This window comes from Molossus molossus, unplaced genomic scaffold, assembly GCF_014108415.1.
Source record: "Molossus molossus isolate mMolMol1 unplaced genomic scaffold, mMolMol1.p scaffold_m16_p_12, whole genome shotgun sequence".
Taxonomy (NCBI): Eukaryota; Metazoa; Chordata; class Mammalia; order Chiroptera; family Molossidae; genus Molossus; species Molossus molossus.
Genome location: NW_023425347.1, coordinates 100738080 through 100752673, shown reverse-complemented (window position 1 = coordinate 100752673; position 14594 = coordinate 100738080). Strand labels below are relative to the sequence as shown.

Below are 14594 nucleotides of genomic sequence, written 5' to 3'. Positions count from 1 at the left end.
ACCCACCATGGCAAGAGTCCGTCCGAGTCCTCAGCAAGGCCAAAACAAAGGCTAAGGTCCAGAGTTTCTGTTTCGTATTAAATCTTAGTCTTTTTGCAGCCCCCGTGATCTGCACCCCGGTTGTTGCTAGACCTGCATGGTCACATGTTCTGGGGTGAGAGAGAACACACAGATGTGGTGAGGGGGGGTCACTGAGAGAGAGAGAGAGAGAGAGAGAGAGAGAGAGAGAGAGAGCTTCTTTGTTCCCCTGGGGTTTTAACCAGGAGCTCTTTCTAAATAACCAATCAACTTCCCAAGCTTTTGTGGGGTTCACCCCCTGATCGGTGATCTTTCCCCAGGTTACACTGACAGGCCTCGATGGTCAAGCACCTCTCCCGCACCATTTCCCTTCCACTGAGCATGTGCTCACTTCCCCCTTTGTTGTATCCCTTCCCCCAGCGATCTGCGGGAATGGACCCATGATCCCCGGGGAAGGGGGAAGCTGTAGCTTCCTGGGGAAGCAAACAGGCTGTGTCCCCAGCTGACCTTGGTTCACACTGTCTGATTCCCCTGCTCTCTTCCCACCAATAGTAACACCGGCCTGACCTAGGAGTGTGGGAGCTAAGAACGTTTGCTGAGGGGATGGGCCAGATTTGAAGGAGGGGGGTTTGTGTTGGACGTGGACTTCAGTTTTGCTCCTGTGTCTGATTTCTGTTCTTCCATGCCATTGAGGGAGTCCCTCAGGCTCTGTTCCTCTCTGTCCGCTTTGCACCCCGTCTTCCCACAGGTTCCGATAAGACGATTGTGGAGGGTGAGCGCTCTCTAAAAACGAATGGTTTTCTCTTAAACTGAGTCAGTTCAAAGGATCCGTGCCTGACCATTGATGAGTAGGATTGTATATTAATCTCAGTAATGGCTCAAACCAATAGGCCTTTTTAGGACTTAACTATGGACACCAAGAGGCGTCCGAAAAGAGGGTGCAAAGACGCAGCCCTTCGCAAGACCCAGAGGTCATTCCCCTTTGGCCTAAGACAGAAAAGACCTTCACTGTCACAAGTGGTGGGTGGGGGACTGCAGGTGTCTCTGGTCCCCCAGGAGAGCGTGCAGCACCTCTAGACCCCCTCATTGGAGACACTGGGCAGGCGCTACTGGAACGGGACTTTCTCAGCACTGACAAGACAACAAAGGCCCCTGATGCACAGGGACCCCTTCTGACAACCCCATGAGAGCTGGCGCAGTCAGACAAAGAGAAAGTGACTGGTGACCTCCTGTCTCAGAAACCCAGTCTAGGCGACTGGCTACCCGATGCCTGTGGGTGGGCACCTCCACCTTCACGCAGACGCCGGCCTGGTGCGGACCCTGACCTCACCGGACCAGGGCGCTGGCTTCATCGGCAGATTTGTGGGGCCCCTGCCTGCGTGCTGCCATGTGGTTTCCCTCCTATGACAGATGGCACCCAAGACAGAGACAGAGGAGAACTGTGACCATGCCTGGGAGGTCAGGCCCGATAGAAAACTGGAGTACTCATGACAGATCCTTACCGCGGTCTCCGTACCCGAGGAGGGCACTCACAGACACTTTGTCCTGCTCATCTACACTTTCAAAGGACGAGGACTTTACCCCTCTCGTTTCCGTGGCCCCCGCAGCCTGACGTGGTCTGGACTCCTCCGTGCTGCTGGCGTCTCCGAGGTCCCTGGCACTCAGCTGCGGCGCCCCCCAGGGTGCAGGGGCCAGCCCGCGCTAGGTTCCCAAACTGTAGGGGAGAAAACATCTCCCGTCTCCCTTATAGGTTCCTTCGCTGGTCTGATAATTAAATGGACGTAAGACAGATTAACAGGAGAAAAAAAATCCAAATTTAATTTTGTAACACGGAGGAGCTGTTAACACAGGAGTCTCGCGGGGAGTCAGACAATCAAGGCCGAGTAAGGGGAGGGCTGGGGGTCTGGGACCAGAAAGGGGAGGGAGACAGTTCACGCAAAGAGGCGAGTGGTTGTTCGGTGGACAGGTGTTTGCCCTGCCCGGCGGAGCAGTCTCTGTGACGGAGACCATCACAGTCATCTCTGCTGATAGCTCTCCCTGGTACAGGCGCCCTGGTAGTTGGAGGAGGGGTAGAAAACAGCCTCTTCCTGGGTCTGTGACTGTCTCCAGCTCAAAATAATCCACACGCGCCTGCTAGTGTGGCCCAGTGGTTGAGCATCGACCTATGCGCCAAGAGGTCGCCGGTCAGGGCACATGCCCCCGGTTTGGGCTCGATCCCCATGCAGATCGATGCTGATGTTTCTCTCTCATTGATGTTTCTCTCTCTCCCTCTTCCTCCCTCTCTCTCTCTAAAAATCAATAAAAAACATATTTTTTTAAAAATAGTAATCTTCCTGCCAAAGTGGCGTACTTTGGGGGTCACGTATTTCCCCCCCTCGGATACAAAGGTCAGGTCGGCAGAGGAAGACGGGTCTCCTTGGGCGGGCGCAGCTGTGACTCTGACTGTGGGTGTGACTGTGTTTCGGGGAGTCCACTCTCTCTGGGTCACACAGTTACAATATGGGGACAGGTGGTCTGAGGACACTGCTAGGGTCCTTGACCAGGTTCGGGAGGGGCAGGAGGGCGGAGCCTGTCTCAGCTTACAGGAGGCTGGATTGGACGAACGCTCCGTCTCCTGTGGCAGATGGGATTTCTGGGACCAAGGGGTCCCCACCGCACTCTCGTGAGTGTCTTCGCCGCTGTTTGGAGGGGGCAAGACAAACACAGAGCTGTCTAGTGGGTCAGATTATTCCTTTGCCTCTTCCTTAGGCGGTGGCCCTGAGCACAGCAGTTGGACTCTGGGGCCCTTCTCCTGGCTGTCCCGGGGGTGGAGGGCTCCCAGTGCCCCCAGGCGGAGGTGCCGGTCCTGGAGCTCACCTTGGGCAGAAGCGGAAGAGGACTGTGAGGCGGGCACGTCAGTCCTGTAGGGACGAGACGGACCCCGGCGGGCGACAACAGCCTCCTGACAAGCACGGGAGCGTTTCCCTAATGTTTGGGTCTGTGCAGACTTAGGGAGGAAACTCAAACTGACACAAACCGATTGCACCGTGATCGGCAAACAATGAAGGGCTGGGAGTCTGTAATTTCCCTCGGAACCGGTGTTTGGTTGTCACCGAGGCTGAATGACACAGCCTGGCTGGGTGGGAGCCACAATTAGCTGCTGTCACCCTGGCGTGGTTTTTTTTTTTTTTGTCCTTCCTACAGACAATGGAGTAGTAAGACATCAATAGCCAGTGTTCTGTGCCTGATTGTGAAGTGGCCCTGTTGTTCAAAGGAACAGAGCGGGGTGGGGTGGAGGCTCCTGACCCGGCCCCGGGACGCCCGGGGACTCCCTCCCCCTGCTGGGGCGGAGGAGCACGTGCCAACATGCCTTCAAAGAAGCTGCCCCTATGCCCTGCCGTGCTGGCCTCCTGCGTGCTCAGAACCACTCGCCTTCCCTTCTCTGTGCCTAGCGTTGGGGTGCAGAGTGACACCGGGGTGGTCGCGGGGGTGGGGGACGGGGCGAGCCATGCGCTGTCAGTGTTCAGGGGAGTCTTCCTTGAGGGTTGGGTCGACCCGCACCTGCTGAAACTTTATTCTGGGGGTGTTTTATGCCCTCCGCTGCCAGGGCAGCTCAGATCTCTCTCCCCTGGGGTCCCGGACGGGAATCTGTGATAGCTGCACCTGCAGGGAGGTGGCACACCTCCTCTGCTCCCTGCGGGGGACCTGTGGCTTCTTTTAGGAAAATGCAAGTTTCCTTCTATTTGTGCTTTTCATTTATTTATTCATTTTATTTTTTTATCCTCACCCAAGGACATTTTTGCATTTATCTTCAGATAGAGCGGGAAGGAGAGAGGAAGAAAGAGAGAGAGAGACATCACACATTGAATGGTTGCCACCCACATGACCCCAACCAGGGCGGGGGACAAACTGCAACCGAGGTACGCGCCCTTAGCGGGAACCGAACCCGGGGCTCTCTGGTCCACGGGCCGACGCTCTAACCGCTGAGCCAAACCGGCCAGGGCTCTTCGTGCTTTTAAACAGCACCCGAATGGCCTCCCACTGTCAGCGTTTAGCAAGAGGGCAGCCACTTCCCTACGACTCGGGGATCGTGGGCCGAACAGACAGATTTCCCTGGCCGTTCCCGAGCCCTCCGACAGCTCAGCCCAGACGGGAAAGAATCCGGTACTCAGCCCTCCGGAGAGGGAGTCCAGGCCGCCCCTCGTGTCGCCCCGATCTAATGCAGGCCGTGAATCAGGAGCACTTGGCCAAGGCAAGGAGCCCGTCCATTGGTCTGCTCCTGACACGGTCATCCAGCTCCCCCATGAGCTTATCTGTTTCCTAATGCCGGGTGACGGGTGGGAAGATGCGCGGGAAATCTTTCTCCGAGCGATCGGAGACGGCGGGCTGCTGCCGTAGTCCCCGTCTCTCTGTGCTTTCTCTTTGCTTTCCCCACGTTGTGGGTGGAGCCGGGTCCCCAGCGTCGTGTGTCCCGGTGACGTGGTGATGCCGCCCAAGGGGATGTTTTTTAAGCCGATCGCTGACACGTCATTCATTAGCCACCAGATCTACCAGCAAATGTCGGCTGGTCGTAAACCACGGTCCACCCAGGGCGCTACGGGGAAGACGCGGTTCTGGTACACGCAGGGCATCGCTCGCGTGGGGGGACTTGTCACCGGTCTCCGGCATCTCTCTTGGTCCACGTGTCCTCTGCCGGGGTCCCTCGCTAACGTGCCCGTTTCTCGCCCGCAGACCGCAGAATGGCTCGATGATACTCTACAACAGGAAGAAAGTGAAGTACAGGAAAGACGGGTACTGCTGGAAGAAGAGGAAAGATGGGAAGACGACCAGAGAGGACCACATGAAGCTGAAGGTCCAGGGAGTGGAGGTAAAGAGCAGACAGGGCTGCCCTGTTCCACGCGTGTCGTTGTCGGGTCGCGCTGAGCCCGGGTGGCTTCCGAGGGCCTCGATGCCGCCGGCCGCCTCTGCCGAGCAGGGCTCTGTCTGCCAAGACCCTGTTTGTGTCCTGGTCTCCTCCCTTCTGGCCCAACAGTCTCCGTTCGCGTTGTCCACGAAACTGGATTTCACGAACGCGCCCCCATTTCCCGGGAGCGGTTGGTGTGTGGGTCGGGCCTGGCCGGTTTTCCGCAGAATCCTGCGTCGTTTCGATCACGGGGGCGCCTCCAGGTGCACTGAGAGTTGCAGGTGCTCGGGAAGGGGGAGCTGCATTGAGGGTCCCCCTCGAGGTGGCATCCCAGGGAGCTGGTGGTCCCCCACTGGAGCCTGGCTCCATCCCCTCTGCTGACAGGCCCGTGTTTCCCTCTGGGTGTTTCAACCTCAGGGAGCTCGAAGGTGGTCAAGACAGTCGGATGGGCCCGTAAGGTGTGAGCGCTGCAGAATCGTCACAGGGCTTGAGCACGCTCCTGTCTGGGTCCCGGGGGAAGACGGGGTGCAGTCCTGGTCCTTGCTTTGTTCTGACCGCACAGGTGCTGACCCTGGGGCAGCCACACACACAGCCCTGGCTTCTCTGACCAGGGCGTGAGGCCCCAGGCCCTGCCACAGCGCCGGGGGAGCGGACCGAGCTGGGGTGCGCCTGTGGGCTGCTCGCCAGGGAGCACCCACCTCTGCGTCTCGCGGGGCCTTGTGAAGGCTCTTCCCTGGGAGGGTAGCCGGAGCCAAGACGCTGGCCTGTGACCCGGTGGTATTTCAGAGTGGTCAGAGAGCGGCTCCTGGGGCCCAGCAGTGCCCCAGGGTCGCCCGGCAGGGCCGGCAGCCTGCAGGAGCTCTGCGGCCCCCCCATGCTGACGTGCTTTGCGACGCACGTGTCATGCTGACCTTTTTACATTAATCATGTACTTTTATGGGTGTTAAAAATAGCATCCAGTGGCTTTTACTGTATTGCCCCACAGAAAGAGATAACTTTGTTTTATGTTTCTTGTGTTACTTCTAAACACCTAATAACAATGCTTTATGATGATGAGCACAAAAAAAAGCTTCAATGTGAGGAATGCCAGTCCCCCGCGTTCTCGCGGGTTCGGTGTTTGCGCGGCGCGGTTTAGTGGGCTCCGAAGGACGTTAAGATGCAGATGAGCCCTGGCTGGTGTGGGTCAGTGGTTAGAGCGCTGGCCCACGGACCAACGAGTCACGTGTTTGATTCCGGTCAAGGGCATGTACCTCGGCTGCGGTTTGTCCCTGGCCCTGGTCGGGTCGTGCAGGAGGTGACCGGTCGATGTGGCTCTATCACAGGGATGTTACTCTCTGTCTCTCTCCCTCTCTCCCTCTCTCCCACTCTGTCTGATAATAAGTAGAAAAGTATCCTCAGGTGAGGAATTAAAAAAAAAAAAAGATGCAGAGTCACTGAACATGCTGGTCTGGCCCGACTCTGGGGTGTGCCCGGTGACCACACACACAGATTAGCCTTTGCTACCGGAGCCCGCGGGTACGCGGCTTTGCCCTTGGCTCCCACAACGGCGCAATAGGTGGGGCAGAGGTGGGGTCGCGGGGTCTGAGGAATTCACACGGAAGCCTGGGCGGACAGCCGCTGTGCCCGCAGCTGTCTGGTGTATTTCGTCCTCAGCGACCGTAGCTCGGGGACTCAGGGTGTGCAGCAGAGGGGACACCTTCCTTCCCGCAGCCAGGGGAACAGAGCCCCGGCGTTCCTGTTCTTCCCTCGTGTTAAGTCAGACCGGTCACGGGTGGATCAGAATGGCGCGTGGTTCTCTCTGGGCCGTGCTTGCGTTTGGAGTTACCCTGGCTCCGGCACCTGAGGTCTAACGCGTGAGCACACGGGTGGGGGCCGCCGGGACCCTCAGAGCTGGGAGGAAGGATGCGCAGGACTTTGAGGGGTTTCCATGACTTCCCGGGTGTGAGCGTCAGCCGGCGGGTGGTGGAATGGCAGGTGGCCTTGGCCGGCTACACGCCGGTGCGCTCTCGGGGTCCGGAGAGAGAGGCCCCTCGGGGGCGGACGTGGCGCGGTGGCCTCTCCTGTGGAGCTCAGGGACTTGTCCCGGCGGTCAGTCAGCAACCACGGACGGGGCCCCGCCCTGTGCTGGGCCCTGTGGGGTCTGCAGAGACACGGGAGCCGTGTCCTCTCCCTGTGGACTCAGAGTTAGATCGAGGAGATGGCATGTCTGTCCCTAAAAGTCATAAACAGTGCTGAGAAGTACAGACGTCTGAGCTTTTAGGGTGCTTGTCCCGAGTTCAGAGCGGGCCCAGGTGATCGGAGGGGCCTTCTAGGTGAGACGGGTTATACGCTCAGCTCTTCCAGGTGGGGGGACTGTGTGTGACTCACCTGGTGTTCATAGCTGACCTTTCTCACTTCCACTGAGGTCTGAGCGGTGCCTTTGTTGGTTGACGCGGAGATCCCCGTGTCCCTGGTAACCGCTCTGTGGTATTCTACCGAATTCGCACTTGAGCCCCTGCCGGGCTGGGCCCTCAGAGGCGCCCAGTCTTGCATCACCACGAGGCTTCAGTAGACGTTCTCACCGTGTCTCTCCGTGTGCATGTGCGTCCCGGGCCTGGAGTTGCTGGGCGGAGGTCCGAGGAGTTCAGCCTTCCTAGACACTGCCAGATGGCTCCCAGGTGGCCGTGCTAGTGGCCTGGCCCAGCACTTGCGCTACCGTCTGCCCCTCACCCCGTCACGCACTGACGGATGAGAGGGCACCCGGTTCAGCTGGGATTTGGATTTTTCTTCATTACTTCTGGGGATGGGCACATGCTCAGGGGGACGGAAGTCCTTGCTGTGGATTGTCTGCTGTGGCATGCCTTCCAAACAGCCCCAGAGAAAGCCGTCTCCGGCCGGGGCGGCTCCGCGTCTCACAGGTGTTTCTCCTGCCTGCGCTCCGCTCCAGACGGGTGGCCGGGCGGCCCAGTGGTTGCGCAGGGGACAGTGGGCAGGTGGTCCTTCCCACCCGGGACATTGCAGTGTGCATACGCCTGAATTTTGTATCTCACAGGAGGAGGGGGCTTCCCGGTTTGGACCCTGTTTTCTCCTGTGGGTTCAGTCAGGCGGTTCCCATGGAGTCAGCACTCAGGTGACACCAGGCACCAACCAGCAACCCCAGGGCGGGGAGGCGGGCGGCTCTGCACAGGCTGTGACTTCCACCGCCTGAGCTGGTTTTCCCAGGTCAAGGGCGCGATGAAGATATTCGATGTACCACTTAACGTACCGCTTGCTATAAGCCTTCCCTCAGGCCAGGAAACCCCGGCCCTGTCCTTGAACTGCTCGGCGGTCCAGCTTCCTTTGTTCTCGGAAGCTGGGGCCCCGGTACTTGTGCTGCTCAAAGGCGCATTGATTTCCTCGGGCAGCGCAGGACGGGCCGCTGCGTGTGCAGCTGACAAGCTGTTAGGGCCACGATTAGCTGTCTTGTCTGTAAGCCAAGGGGAAGCCAGCTCGATGAGGTTTCCAGGGACGACAGAGGCTGGCGGGGGGGACAGTGGGTGCGGTGTCAGCGTCTGGTGAGAGGGAATGTCAGCAGGCCGGAGCCGGTCCTGCCCCCCACGCGGATGTGTGCCTGCTTATCGGGGGACAGGTGGGGGCTCCCTGAGAGCAGAGTGGCACATCTGAAGTGCCCCCGGTCTCCTAGGCTGCCACTCCATGGGTCTGATGAGCAGGTGAAGCCAGCGGAGGTGATGGCCTTCTTCGGGTCAAGCTGGACGAGTGTGCAGGCCCCCCCCGCCCCCGTCCCTGAGCGTGCAGATCAGAGCCCAGGCCAGCTCCGGGTCCCCCTTCCCACCTGCGGAGCCATGCGCTTGGTGTAGCGACAGCCGCAGGCTCGCGGTTCTCCTGAGCACCCTCCCAGGCGCGTCTTCTCCTTCAACACTTATCAAAACGCCATGCAAAGCACTTGTTATACCCGTTTCACAGACGGAGAGCTTGGGCCCCGGAGAGGGTTTCTCTGCCCCACATCCCAGCTCGAGCGAGCGCGGAGCCCAGACTGAGCCCGAGTGCCCGGTGCTAGCGCGTGGGCGCTTGCGGGTTCCCGATGCTCCTGGGTACGCAGGGGGCTTTGCCCTTGTTTCAGTCAGTCAGTCACCAGCCAGCTGCCCCCCGGGCTGACAGGTGCTGCGGATGCGGCGATGTCACGAACTCTCTGGTCTGCCGGGCGGGGGAAGGGGCCAACAAGCAAGCATGCGGCTGTAACGCAGGGCGGCAAGGGCTGGGTGGGGAATTACGGGGCCCCGGGCGGAGCTCATAGAGGGGTACCCAGGCCGGCCTCGTCTTGGGAAGAGACAGAAGCGTAGGGAACGAGGGGGCGTTTGGAGTGAGGCAGTAGCGGGGAGTGGATGGGAAACCGCCATGGGCAGTAACAGAGGCCGCTGCCCAATCGCCAAGGTGATTTAAAGCAGCAGGTGCAGGAAGTGCGCGGTGTTGGTCCCTCTCCAGCCCCGCCGGACCAGATGTCCGCCTCCCGGGGACAGGGCTTCCTCTGCTCTGGTCGTCCGGCGAGCTTTGCCGATGCCCTGCCCTTGGAGCCGATAGGCGGTCCCCGCAGAGGCTGTTGGCTCAGCTGTGGTTGACAGACACCCTGCCCCATTGAGCCGGTTCTGCGGTGGACAGGAAGCCCCCGGCCCGCCACCTGCCCGGCAGAAGTGCGGTCGGCATCTCCAACTGGACTGCTCAGTGGGGAACACAGTGTTTTGTTAATTCTCACCCAAGGACATTTTTCCCACTGATTTTTACAGAAAGCGGAAGTGGAGGGAAAAAGGGAGGGGGAGAGAGAGAGAGAAACATCCATGTGACAGAGACACATCGATTGGTTGCCTCCTGCATGCGCCCCAACGGGAGCCGGGATTGAACTGAACCTGCAGCCAGGTGCGTGCCTTTGACTGGGCATCAAACCCGCGACCCTCTGGCGTGCGGCCGACGCTCCAGCCTCGCGGCCACACCGGCCAGGGCAGAAGAGTTGGGTTTTGCTGACGCCCGAGAACTCCGAGCCCACGGTGAGCGTGGCCACGGCGGAACGAACAGGTTACGTTTTTTGGACTCAGCCTCATTCGGACTGATGGTCTTTATTTGGACACCTCGGCCACACATTAAAAAGAAAAGGGAAAATAAAGGCACCTCTTTTGCAAGCAGGAAGGATAGTGTAGTTACCGTATCAGGAGTCAACCTGGCATGAAATAGCTGTCGCCCCCGGCAAGTCCAGGCCGCTCCAGCCCTGCTTGCGGCCGCAAGATAAATAGTCCGTTGCCTGCGGCTGATGGGGAGATGTTTAAAATAGCCAGCCACAGACGCGTGCGGTGCCCAGGCCGCGCGTGGGGAGGAGCAGCGAGGGGACTGGCGTAAGGTGGCTGACGGGGCTGCCAAGCCGGGAGCTTGTGGAGGGGCCGATGCGTCCGCCAGCCGCCGCTGTTGTTTTTAAGTAGAAGACGTATTTTCGCTTTTCGTAAACCGCCGGGCGGCTTTGGGCTGTGGACGTGGTATTTCACGCCGTTCCCCAGTCGACTCGTCTGTACGCACAGTGGTCCTCGCTCAGAACCCGTTATCTCCCATGTCTGCGTGGGGGCCTTGTCACTTCCACGCCTCCCAAGGCAGCGCCCTGGTCTCCGGCCAGAGTGACCGTCCCCACCCTGGAGGCGCCCACCACCCCGTCGGTATTTTTCTTAAGGAAGTGCCCTCCCTGGGGCCTCGTCTCAGCTCTGTCCAGTTCAATAAGCACTCATTGGGCAGCTGGTATTTTCTTTTTCCAATTTTTATTATTTTTGTTACAGATGTTTATCTTTTCCCCCCCTAGACACCCTCCTCCCCATCCCGTCCCCCCACCCTCCCAGCTTTGTTGTCTATGTCCTTTGGGTACGTGTACATGCATGTAAGTTCTTTGGTTCATCTCATCATCCCCCTCCACCCCCCTCCTCTGGGGTCTGTCAGTCTGAACTGTGCTCCTTTCTATGTCTTTGGGTCTATTTTGTTCATCAGCCCACCTTGTTCATTATATTCCACAAATAAGTGAGGTCATGTGATATTTGTCTTTCTCTTACTGGCTTATTTCGTTTTAGCGTAATACTCTTCAGGTCCCTCCATGTCCTCTCAAAGGATAAGAGATCTTTCTTTCCTACAGCTGCGTAGTACTCCATTGTGTATATGTACCACAGCTTCTTTATCCATTCGTCTACTGATGGACACTTGAGCTGTTTCTTAGTGATTGTGAATAGTGCTGCTATGAACACAGGGGTGCATATATTCTTCCTGATTGGTGTTTCTGGCTTCTTAGGGTATATTCCTAGAAGTGGGATCACTGGGTCAAAGGGCAGTTCAATTTTTAATTTTTTGAGGAAACACTATAGTGTTTTCCATAGTGGCTGCACCAGTCTGCACTCCCACCAGCAGTGCACTAGAGTCCCCTTGTCTCCACACCCTTGCCAGCACTTGTTGTTTGATGATTTGTTGATGGCGGCCATTCTGACAGGTGTGAGGTGGGTCTCTGGTATTTTCTAGAGAATAGAAAGCCTGGCATCTAGGTACCAGATGACCTATTAAGCGCAGGACTGAGAGGCAAGTTAGACTCAGCATTATGCTCGAAAAACTTACAGGGACGTAAGGCTGGTCGTTCCAACAGGACGTGGGTCTTGCGACTTCGGAGGTTTCGTAGATCAGAATAAACGTATTTCCCCGAGGATGGGTCTGGCCAGGTGCCCGCAGGAGCAGGCTCTGAGCAGGGAGGTTGACTACACCTTCAGAGCGGCCCCCTCCCCCCAGCCCTGTGATACTGTTGTGACAGGTGTTTTTATCCTACTGGTCACACATCTGGAGCTCGAACCTGGGTCTTCACTTTCTCGTCCCCCGGCCTCTCCCGCGGGCGCCCAGCACCGGTGACCTCAGCGTCCCACCTTGTGCCTGGCTCCGGGGAGGGGCCAGTCCTTCCGGCAGCACCTCGGAGGAGCTCCCGGGGCTCACTCTGACTGTTAATCATCCGGATTTTTGTGCGGCATTCTGCCGGTCCGTTAACATGTTCAAACTTCATTTCCTGTCGCCTGGACATGTTTGGGAAGAATCCGTCCAGGAACTCAAATCCATACTCTTCCCTTAATTTCTAATTACTTGGCATCCCTGGTGACATGTCCCGACCCGGTTCATGTAATTAAAATGTTAATAAATAGCATTAGGCTGGCTACACTTGGCATTGGCCGCAGCAGCCCTCTGTTCAACGCCGCGGAGCTCCCAGAGGCCCCTCTTCCCTGGCCACAGCCAGCTCACCACGGAACAACGATGGTGTCGTTTGTTGGGCTCCCACTGAACACCTGGCCCTGTGCCCCTCCCTTCACTGACTGTCTCGTCCTGTGATTGGCAGCGTAGTGATTAGGGAGGGACCGCCGGGCATCCTCACTTTTGCAGAAGATGTAACTAATTTCCAGGAGGTTAAGAAGTGTATCCAATGCTACCTCCCTGGTCGGTAATGATACCACCCAGGTCCGTCCATTCCAGAGGCCCAGTTTCCTCCTCACTCTACCAGCTGGCCTCCAGACCGGGACCTCAGAGGATGTGTCCTTAGTGGCCTTCTGGGAGTGAAAGGTTTAAATACCAGGTTCAAATACACAAAATATGGGTCTCAAGTAGGGTTGGGGAGAGATTGGGAAGGTCTTTAGTAAGTGATGGGCCCCCTTCCGGTCACCAGGCCGCCTTCTTTATCCCCCCAACCAGTCACAGGGGAAGAGTCCCTACCACACTGCCCCCCAAAACCCACTGCCTCGGCCACGGGGGGGGGGGGGCACTGCAAGGAGAAGCCAGGGAGGCCCCTTGCTGCCCACTCAGAGGTTGGGTGTTTGTCCTCCAACATGCCGAATACCTGTCTGCCGGACCGTCCCTCTGTACCGCCTATTTACAGCCTTTGGGGAGCCTCTGATAGCCCCATGCCGACCCTCATGGAGGGTGACCAGCTGTGTCCATCTGCTCCTGCTGTGAGCTGTCCTGAAGCTGTAGCGTCCAGCATCCAGGACCTGACTCTGTGGGGTGAAGGCTGAGCTCACCCTCCCTGCGTGGGGTCAGGTGTGGCACGTGCACACGGGGTGTGGCGGCGCAGGGGGGTGTGGTGCTTACAGGGGTGTGTGGCTGGCGCAGGGGGTGTGGCTGGCGCAGGGGGTGTGGCTGGCGCAGGGGGGTGTGGCTGGCGCAGGGGGTGTGGCTGGCGCAGGGGGTGTGGCTGGCGCAGGGGGTGTGGCGCGCGCAGGGGGTGTGGCGCGCGCAGGGGGTGTGGCGCGCGCAGGGGGTGTGGCGCGCGCAGGGGGTGTGGCGCGCGCAGGGGGGTGTGGTGTGCGCACGCAGGCACAGGGTGCCAGTGCCACTGGAATTCCAGGTCAGTGATGAGTACTGTCCAGTGCGGTGTGTCCCGTGCCTGTTTGGGGCTCAGGTGCACCGAAACGGTGTCTGTTGCTGGGTTGAAACTCCATCCAGCCGGCGTCCTGGACTGGCTGCTGGCAGCCCTGGGCCATCAGAGCGGTTCCCTCTGCGCCTGGGAAGTGAGTGGGGTCAGCTCCAGAGGGGGTATCCGTGCAGGGACCCTGAACACAGGAAGGGCGCTGGCCACTGCGGAGCAGAGGAGGCGCCCCTGGTAGCTCGCCAGCGAACCCCAGCGCTGCCCGGCCTGGGAACCCTCCGGCTGTCTGAAAAGTGGGTCCCGCTGCCTCCCAAACCCCGAAGCGCTGGGACTGTGGGGAGCCCCTGCTCTGTGCCCCCGGCGGCTGCTGCCTCGGGACGGCAGCGGCACGTGAGCAAGTGCCAGGGAGGTGGCGGAGGAAGCGTGTCTGGGGTGTCTGCCACCCTCTGTCCCCGGCAGATTACGACACGTGGAATATTTCGCAGTTTGGAACTCGATTTGGGCATTATTGAGCAGGGACCCCTGTCGAAGGCAGGGCAGTAGACTGTCAACTCAGTACGCCGGACTGGTATTTAATTAGCACCGTGACAGTCTCTTAACGTCACTGCCCATCAGCCCCCGAGGGCGCGGATGAGAACTGCAGCGTCTTCACTCACAGCGGGAGCTCGGACTCCCGGAATCCGGCCCAGGCCCTTTCTCCCTTCGCCCCAAGGGGCAGCAGTCACAGAGTTCGATGCTACCCAGGACGCGACCTTGATGCTGTAAGCTTAGATTACGCCTGCCTTGGAGGCGGCGGATGCCTTCTGAAAGGTGATCTGTGTTCCGCCCCCCTCGGCCAATGGCCAGGTATGGTTGTTTGCGTTGGGTAAAGAATATCTCTGGCCTTCACTTGACTGAACAGTAAATTATCGATCTTCTCCGCGTCTTTCAGTTCCCTGGTATTGCTGGGGAAATGTACTCCTGCCGTGAGCGCGGTGGCGTGTCCCCCTGAGGGGCGGCCCGTGGGCAGAGGGCACACGACTCCAGCCTGGTCCCAGAAAGAGTCACTGCGATCCCCTTTAGTTGACTGTAATTAGTCATCGACTCGGGGAAGGTGTATGTTCTGCAGACTAATGAGGCCCACGGTGCTCTGTCTGCTTCCCACAGGCCAGCAAAAAAACATGGGGGAATGGAGGTGCGGGAAGGGCTTGTGCACCCCCAGTCGGAGTGGGGAGGGGAGCGTTGCCTCCTAAATGGAAGGCAGGAGCAGCTACTCACAGCTGCAGGGGCGGGGCTGGGGGTTGCTGTGTCGGGGTTTCTGTGCTG

General features: G+C 58.9%; 1 protein-coding gene across 3 annotated transcripts in view; it reads left to right on the top strand.

The window, feature by feature from the left end:
- The window catches only part of CAMTA1 (calmodulin binding transcription activator 1), a 797376-nt gene that overhangs the window by 413816 nt on the left and 368966 nt on the right, over positions 1–14594 (top strand). For all 3 annotated transcript variants that reach the window (XM_036255211.1, XM_036255212.1, XM_036255210.1), the window contains exon 5: positions 4729–4864. In XM_036255211.1, the coding sequence (XP_036111104.1) occupies positions 4729–4864 (136 nt within the window). The remainder of the gene's footprint in view (positions 1–4728; positions 4865–14594) is intronic.